This window comes from Salvelinus fontinalis, chromosome 16 (assembly GCF_029448725.1).
Source record: "Salvelinus fontinalis isolate EN_2023a chromosome 16, ASM2944872v1, whole genome shotgun sequence".
NCBI classification, from domain to species: Eukaryota; Metazoa; Chordata; class Actinopteri; order Salmoniformes; family Salmonidae; genus Salvelinus; species Salvelinus fontinalis.
In genome coordinates this window covers 24,085,025-24,094,187 of record NC_074680.1, presented here as the reverse complement: position 1 = coordinate 24,094,187, position 9,163 = coordinate 24,085,025, and the positions used below count along the sequence as shown (strand labels likewise).

Genomic DNA, 9,163 nt, shown 5'->3' with positions numbered 1-9,163 from the left:
CTGTCTAACTAATTCACTCCTTCATATATTCAACTTCTTAATGTAACTTATGTATTGTCGGGGAACTTGAAAGTAACCAAGTCAATTATGTGAGCAAATAAACTGTAACTGAGGGAAAAAATCCTTTTATCACAATGTTAAAACAGAGAAAGCCTTTCCACAATGTGTTTGTGAGTTCATTGTTACTGTCTCTCCATGAGAGCAATGTGATAGTGATTTGTCTGCGAGTGAAAAGAATGTCTATGCCGCAGATGAGTGTCTTGATAAGAGAATTCGAGACTGGATGTTTGTACCAAGCTGTTTGTTGCTGGGAGTGTGTGTGTGCCCTTTTCAAGTTTGACCACCTGTCTTTTGTTAATAAATAAATAAATAAACATGGGCCACACCAGCTGTCCCTGGCAGTCCGTTCAGAGGTCAAGGGCTCCCACCGCTGGCCTTGTGAGGTGGTGGACACTTACAACTTTCATCTCAGCTTCCCAAGTCTGCCTCTAAACTGGGGAATAAATAAAAACAGAATATTGTAGAGGTCAAAAACAACCTAAATGTACCAGGCTTAAAGGTCCTGGAAAGCTTTCACTATTCTATAATTTAACTCAAGGGTACACATCACAGCCCTGACATCCAACAGTTATTCCTTATCACATGGCCCATACTTTCCATTCTCAGGTTTGGTTCATGTAGATATAAATCTATACGTGATGGCCTAGTGCAGAAGTGACATCCAGATCGTGACGTGAAATCCCTGAGAACTGAAGTAATGTTTACAGTGTGAGGGCCCTTATTTAGTGGGAAGTACTGTACAGGAGGCCGTTCAGGGTGTTTATGAATGATCTTCGGAGGACCTTATTTTCTTTGTGCTGTGGATGGCTGGCCAGCACCGCAGTGTCGTCTGTCTGTGCATAAAGTAGGTGCTCGGGAGTTGGAGCAGACAATGGGAGCAGACAATGGGAGCAGCTGAGCTACTACCCACGCACACAATAGTGGTGGGATGAGGCCAAGGTTGGGGCAATAGTTTGGGGGCTGATTGGATGCTGCCTTGTCAGTGCACCACAGAATGGGTGTGCTGGGTGGGGGAGGATGGTGGGAACTCCCAATTCATCCCTATTGGTAATGCATAGCAGAGCAGCTGGATTTCTTTAGATGTGCAGTGGGGGAATAATTAAGACCCCTCTGCAAAGAAAATGACCAGCGAATTGGAATGGAGATCCCCAATTACTCATGGATCTTTTTGTTTGTTTGCTCATGTATGTAAATTAATCCAGAATTTTAAGTTTAAGTTTACTTTCATTAAAGGAAATGGAAGGTGATTCATATAAGGATAAATAACAATTGAAAGTATTCATAGGTATTTTCTCTGCGGACTATTGTCAGTAACTCTGGAATAATGACACGCCACCGCTAAAGATCCTGTCCTTGGATGCAGCTTATGGGTTCAATGGGATAGAGACTAAGACCCACAGTATTAGCACATTGTGTTGTCAGTATACAGTCCTCTCACTACCCCCACACTGATCGGGTGTTGCTTGTGCGCAGGCAACAATGACTCTCCTTGACAATATCTAAAAGGTCAGTACTGGAAAAATCAAGTAAGTATTACTTCTTCAATTTCCCATGACAATGATTATACATATTTATGGAGGAAAATCCTTTCTCCGTTTAGTATGACTGTCAGTAAAGAACAAAACACAGGATTGAAGAACTAAATCAAAGTGGCCAGAGCTGTACACATACACATGATGTTGAGGAAACACAAGAAAGAATCCACAAGAATCACAGAAAAGGGTTCTGTTTAATCTATGCATAATTTTAATAAAAGACCTAACTCAAGATTGTCACATGTCCACAGCACGCACACACACAAACACTCGGAAAGCGCAAACAAAACAAAACAGAAATAAATTGCCTCGAGTTCTACAATGTCAAGATTGTCCCCTAATCTATAAACCACTAACACAGAAGCAATTGATTACTATAAAATATACCTTTCTTATTAAAAAATTATATTACATTCTAAAAATTCTATTAAAAAGATGTCCATTGACACTTAGTAGCATCTTTCATTTTACAAATCAAAATTGAGACAAATGTTGCACAAGAAACAATTGAATAAATATTTCTCATGATTACACACAATTTCACAGTCTTAACCTGCCAAAGACACAAATCCAGTATTAAATGTAACCTAATACTCAGTTCTAGACCGTAAAATCCTATAGCATGAATTAGGAAAACATAACCCCACGATCAGGAGCCCCAGCATGAGTTTTCAAACAAATTAAATCTCTCTCTCAGTGTTTCACATTAAACATGACATCATATGGAACACAATTAGGTTCATTCCTAAACATGGACTTGGCTTAGAGCCAAACAAAAAAAAATAACTGCGTTCAGTTTGCTTAACATTACATTGAATTCCTGATTAAAAACTTTTACAAAGATTTCAAAACAATGGGCTTTGTTGACATTTTGATACCATGAATTCATTTTTTAAATAATTAACAGAAGTTTGTATGGTCATCACAGCAGTCTGTGGCAAACTTACAGTGTACAAAAAGGGCAACTCCAGGTGCAACACTTGTGTCTGCAAGGCACATTCTGTGATGATCCTGGAGATATAAATAATGACTGAGAAACCAGCGAGAAGATTTTACATAGTTTTCTAACCCTGCACAGCTGCATGTGTACATGACAAAAACAATAAATCATTGTTTCAACGGCATCATGCAAAAAAAATAATTTCAAAAGTGAGAAAAATACACAAATGAATGTACATTCCTGTGTTTTGATTGAAATACCACTCATTGTTAACACTACATTACATTCTGAAAACACACAGCTTCATGAAATATTGGGAAACTCATTCCAGTGGGAGGATGATGAAATAGGTATAACTGGATGTTAATAAATACTACCTACATACTACTTTTCCTATTATAAAAATCAGATTAATCAGTGTTGCAATACCTCAAATCAAACAGGTTCTTGAAACATCAACAATTAAAGAGAGATTGTGTTGATTAAGATGCTATGGAGTCGCTGTGGTATCCTCTCCACATAAAAGAACAATGAAGCACTTATCTAATGCATGCTGGGAATTGAGGGCTGTTCTTTGATGCCTCCAGACAATGCACCTGTTTACTGTCTCCCAGATCTCCCATTGCTAAATGCATTTCTCACATTCCAATGGCTCCATTCAATACGAAAAGTGCAAAGAGAGACTCATGCTGACTTTTTCCCCACAGCGAAAGCAGAGATGCAAAATTATCCCTTGAGAACTACCTGGGACAAGAGAACAATGCTCGTATTGTAGGATTTCTATAGATATTCTATACCATAATCAGTGTGTTTGGGCTTGTGAATAACTGCTTCCTCTGCTGAAACAGCAGTCATAGCAATATTATTCCCTTTTCTGATATGTAGTGAAGAGATGGCCTATGAGACCTTAAATATAAAAAGGAAACCAAATTCACTGGAGTGACAGGAAAAGGAAGCCCAAATCAAGGGGGAGGGAAGACATTAAACTCTTCCCTAAGAGATTGAAGCCTTCGTAAGACACCTTGCTTTCTCAACTCTACATGTGTTCTTGTAATAAAGAGAAACAACACTGATAAATAGAATATATATTTACATTAAATATACAAATAGTAAGAAATAGCAGCCTAGACAATATCAGTGTTGAAACTATATGCATGCTCAAAACAAGTGCTTCGCTACGGTTGGTGAGACAAATCTTGAATACTTAATTTAAGAATTCTGTGTAAGATACATTAACAGACCAATTCATTACAGTAACAGGATTTGCAGAAAGTAATAAAAACATCCCCAATACCAAGGCAAGACATCAACAGTCTTTCAAGCTTAGAGAAATTAGCTCATCTTAACAGATCACACCTAAAGTAAACCCTGAACCAAGTTAAACTAATAAATAATTCTGATCAAGTCTTCTCAGGACAGATTAAACTAATTTCTTGGACTTTTAGTGCTACTCACCTTGTAGGAATCCATATGTATAGCATCAAAATGAACCCAACTACAATGAAACCCTTCCAACACATAACAGGCTCAAAGTACATATTCTGTCCAAGGACTCTGTCAAGCTAAGTTTCACCAAAGGTTTCACTCAAACAGTATCAGTAGTACTTCAACATTAACAGAAAAATAGATAGGACAGTATAAGAGTAAATGCAAGGGGCGAAATAAACTGATGAAGTTCTGATGAAAGAACAGCGTGGCGACAAGATATCCACAGTACACCATCTCCTCAGAGAAGCACTGAGGCACACAGAGTATATATTTACCACCTCACCCACTCTCTGCCCTGTCTATCGAGGCATGCCTCCAGCATTATTACATGGACAGTAATGGAATATTCACATGTGGTTACCCTTTCTTTTACAGTGCCGAAATACAGAAAATTAACCCAGAAATTGGACTTACTAAATAGAAGTCAACTGGTAATCAATAAAAGCTTGATTTATGGCACATTTATTACATTTTTCTAAGTACACTGATTAGTCAACTGGCATACTATCACAGAGTGACCAAGTTATTTCCTGGTATTAATGCACTGTAAACGGAAAGTGCTAACCACGTTTTTGAAGGCCTATGGATTAGTTGTATTGATGGCAAGAGGTCCCATGCTTGCCTGAGAACAGCAGGAGTGTCAAGAATATCAGTAGGCACCAGTGATACGGGCATTCTTTCACTTCATAGTGAAACTGTATGCATCATGCTAGAGTGTAAAGGTGATAATACAATTCACTTCTAATGTTCATTCAGCAGCCTGATTCTAAGCAGGATGTGATGAACATTGAAAGGCCAGTGCAGCAAAAAAGTAATTCCTTCAGGACAAGCTCCATTTTACTATGATATTAAAAACCCTTGCCACTCATCTTTCTTTTAGTCCTCTATTCTAGGTAACATTATTTATGTGGTCTGCTTCATCCCTACCATAAAGAAAATGTAAATACTAGCTACCCCTCAAAAAAAATCCAGTATTCCAACTTCAAATATTTTTTCAGTGCCTTTTGATATTTGTTCCTGTTAGACTAATAAATAAGGTTGGATTTAAAAAAGAAAATATACTGCTACTCTTGGACGGTTTTTGTTTCTCCTTCCCCATGTGCACTACTCAGACGTTGTTCATCCATTCAGGATATTGTGCTAGAATTTCCTTGCGCATAAGGTATGTACATAGAAATGTTTCAGCAGAACACTCTTCATCCAGCTCAGCAGTACCAATACAGAAATAGACAAGTGCAACTGATTTGTCCACCTTTAACATACAGGACATCCAGCTTGAGTTGAAAAGAATGTTAGTTTTGTGCAACTAAATCATATAGGCCAATGTCAAAGCCCAACATCTTTCCAGTGAAATCCAGTTTTGTGCATTCTAAAGTTGATACAATTTAACTTAAGAAATGCCACAGAGTAGAATTCCAAAAGGATATGTCATTATTCATTTGTGAATATGTATAACTAGAAAAGTATACGCAGTGGTACTCAGGGAGTGATAAAACGTTACTCTGTCTTATTTCATGGCACTGGTGAGAGGGGTTTATCCAATGGCGAGGGTCTTGACAAGGCCACAGTGGAACTTGCGGATGTGGCGGTACAGGTCCCCAGACTGGGTGAAGCGCCGCTCACACCACTTGCAGGCATGAGGCTTCTCACGTGTGTGAACCACGGCATGCCGGCTCAAGTTATGAGAGTACTGGAAGCTCTTGCCGCACTGGCCACAGGTGTACGGCTTCTCGCCAGAGTGTGTGCGCTCATGCCGCTTCAGGGTGTACATGCAGGAGAAGGTCTTGCCACACTGTGAGCAGGTGGGAACAGAGCCGTCAGGGGAGAGCTTGGAGCGCGCCCCGTCCTTCTCGCGGAAGTGCGAGCTGAGGTGCACTTGGAGCACATGGGGACTGGGGAACACTTTGCTGCAGAGTGGGCACACACACACCTGTTGCCCCGGGGGCAGGAGCACCCCACTGGAAGTGGAGATGTCCGAGGAGGCCAGGTCATCCTCCTCCTCACTGTCCCCCAGCAGCCTCCCCCTCCTCTCCTCGCCCTCTCTGTCTCTCGTGCCCTCCCTTCCCCCACAGCTCTCCCCCTCCTCCATCAGGTCTTCCTCCTGGGAGAGCAGGGCCGCCGTGGAGCCGTTGTTGCCTGGGAAGAGGGCAGTGAACCCTGTCACCACTGAGCTCCTGGCACTATTCCCAAAGCGCTGGCTCTCCGGGCTCATCGGCTCACTGTCCTCCTGCTCTGACAGCAAGTCGTGTTCGTCTTTAACAAGTGGCTCAGTGCCCTGCTGCTGGCTGTCGAGGGCCAGCTGTCCTGAGACATAGGAGGGGTGTAAGGGATCTCTGCTAGACAGTGGCTTGAAAGACAAATCCAGAGCACAGTCCATGTCATCTGAAGCCCGGGACCTCTGGGACAGCAATACTGTGGAACTACTGACATCAGCTTTTGTTTTTCCAGCTGTTTGGACGCAGGGCTCGGCCTCTGCTGACACGTAATTGACACCTACAAGGTCCGGGGACCTGCCAGGGTGACCATTTGCCTTCTGCCTGCTCTGTGCAGACCTATCACAATCTGTGACAGCCAGCCTGACTTTGCTGTTGTCCATGTGAAACTCTTCTCCCGGGGGGGCTCTCTGGTGCGGCTGCTGTGTCCGTGTCTGTCGCCGGCCTGGCCCTGGCTGCTTGCTGTGCAGCTCGCTGTCTGAGGAGTTCTCCAGTGTTATCCCCTCGCTAACCTTCTCATCCAGGGTGGATAGTTCCTTATCTTTCAGCTTGCTTTTGCACACTTTCACTATATCATACATGTGAAGGTAACTGGCCGCAGCCAGGACATCCTCCACTGGCAGAGTGTTGAATTCCAGCTTCCCCTCATACATAAACTCAAGGAGCAGACTGAAAGCCGGGGCTGTCACAATGTCACTGTTCAGATGCACAACGTCCCTTTTGTCTGGCTGGTCCCTGTAGAAGAGATGGAAGTACATGCTGCATGAGGCCAGCACAGCTCTGTGTGCTTTGAATCGCGCCTCCCCAACGAGAACAGTGCAGTCACAGAGGAAACCTTGGTGACGCTGCTGACTCAGGCACTGCAGCAACTGACGGCTATGGTCTGGGAACTCCATTCTTCCTTCATAACCTGATGAAAAACAGGAAAAACTGGATATTGAATAAACGAAATGCAGCCATTTAGAGGGTGCCACAGAGAGCTAACAACTCATCTGGTGTTTGAGGCAACTACAAACAAAATGTTCCCAACCCCAAAGGATATGTACAGGAAAAATAATAAAACTTGCAGAAAATGACAAAGTAGTCGATCACTGCAAAGCAAAAATTGACAATCAAAACGGGAGACTTCCACAGTTGTCAAAAAAAAAAAGTTAAAATCGGACTTAATTTCGCCATTACAATATGGTAAATATCCTTTTCATATCGACTTCTTTACGCATCAATATGCCTACTTAATCAATGTAACATTTGTATATTATTCAGATTTCTTGATTACAACTTGCGGTGTCTGTTTGTCAGTGTTATCCAGTAACTAAACGTCTCATACCTTTCTCTCCAGTGACCAACAGCAGTCCGATTAGTTGATCATTAGTTTTTGCACTTCCCATGAAATTGCGGAGAGAACGGACCGGGCACAGTCGCACACACAGACCAAAACTCTGTCTTATTCGGCTGTTTGTGTTTACTGAACAATCATGAGGAACCGTTCAATTTACCTAGAACGCAAAATAGACGGACAAACACTCAGGCTTGTGAAAACCAGCACTCGCCCATCGGGCAAGGTTAAGAAAAAAACTCGGGGGAGTGAGTAAACTGGTGCTCTGTTCGCTAAATACACTGCAAGCTGTGGAGTCAGCTACTCTGACATCACCGCATTGGAAACGCTACCTCCAGCTGTGCTCCCCTTACCATATGTTAGTCTACTCCGAATTGAGCTACGTACAAAATAGAAACTTGTTTCAGAGGTTGCATCAGTCCCAGCACTAAAATATTAAACTTTGTCCGACAATTCGTCTATTATTCAAGTAACAAAAAACACTTGACAACAGTCAATGTGGTTAACTTTATAACGCGTCGTTGTTCAATTTACGCACTGGTCAACCAGACTTTATATACAAAAAAAACAAAACTTTCTATTGGTGTAGCAACATTTAAAGTAAATAAAATGGCAATAGACCAGACGAAAAGCACAAAAGTCAATGTCCATATCATACTTTTAATTAGGCCTAACCTATAATATACCCGACCATACAATAATTTACTTTACGCGCACTAGTTTGGCCTGTTTTAACGTAAGGAAAACTACAAGCAGGCAAGAACGCAGGAAGATAAGCCTACATGGTCGTAATGCATGGCATGAAGCCTTTAACAGCAAAGGAACTCAGCAACTGTCGCTGACCAAGCCAACTGCGCTGCACGGAGGTAGCGCAGTGTATTATAACTTTCGGTTTCAACATTTTCATTGTCAAAACGCAATACTTACAGATATTTGCCAAGTCACCGTATTTTTCTAAATGTTCCGACGTCCTTTCATGATGTTAGGCCAGATGTTCGCAGCTTCTCCTGTCGTTTCTTTAGCTCAGTTCGACCCAGGCAGGCAAGCTGCACTCAGTGCTGTGTGTCAAGCAGGTTGTTAATGGACCAGTCTCGCGATAACGCCTACCACAATACGTTCTGTACTACTGCATGAACTCGCACAGAGGCAGCAAGTAGCAATGTTCCTTGATAACACAATTTGACCTAAATCCATCTCCCTTTTCTGGAATATGTCCACCTGGGAATTGATTGACACTTTGAAAGACTTATGTGCTTAATATGTGCCAACGTGTAGGTCTATATGGAAGAGACAGTTATGCTCCGGGTCTATATATTTGAATCTGAGAAGGAGTCAGAACAATACATTTGATAGGTTATTCCAACAGATATGTATTTTATCTTGTTGGTAAAAATTTTATTGGATGGGGTGGAATTCCCTGGCCCCAGAATACATCTAACCATGAAGCTATTGCAACTTGCCATAACCCCAACTCTCTGTCACATCTATGAGAACATATACACATTGATATTTTCTTTTGGACTGATGGAACCTGTTCAATTAACATGTTTATTTCTCAATGAGGAGTTGATCACAAGCAGTGCTGTAGTGG

General features: G+C 41.8%; 1 protein-coding gene across 1 annotated transcript; it reads right to left on the bottom strand.

The window, feature by feature from the left end:
- Positions 1–1,770: 1,770 nt before the first annotated feature.
- Positions 1,771–8,641, bottom strand: LOC129812832 (zinc finger and BTB domain-containing protein 18.2-like). Its single transcript, XM_055864742.1, has 2 exons — positions 8,500–8,641; positions 1,771–7,146 (listed from the first exon to the last, which is right to left on the bottom strand). The coding sequence occupies exon 2, from the start codon at positions 7,130–7,132 to the stop codon at positions 5,558–5,560; it is 1,575 nt and encodes a 524-aa protein (XP_055720717.1). The 5' UTR covers positions 7,133–7,146; positions 8,500–8,641; the 3' UTR covers positions 1,771–5,557.
- Between the last annotated feature and the right edge of the window lie 522 nt (positions 8,642–9,163).

Coding starts and splice junctions, on each gene's coding strand:
- LOC129812832 (XM_055864742.1), bottom strand. CDS start 7,132: ATGGAGTTCCCAGACCATAGCCGTCAGTTGCTGCAGTGCCTGAGTCAG.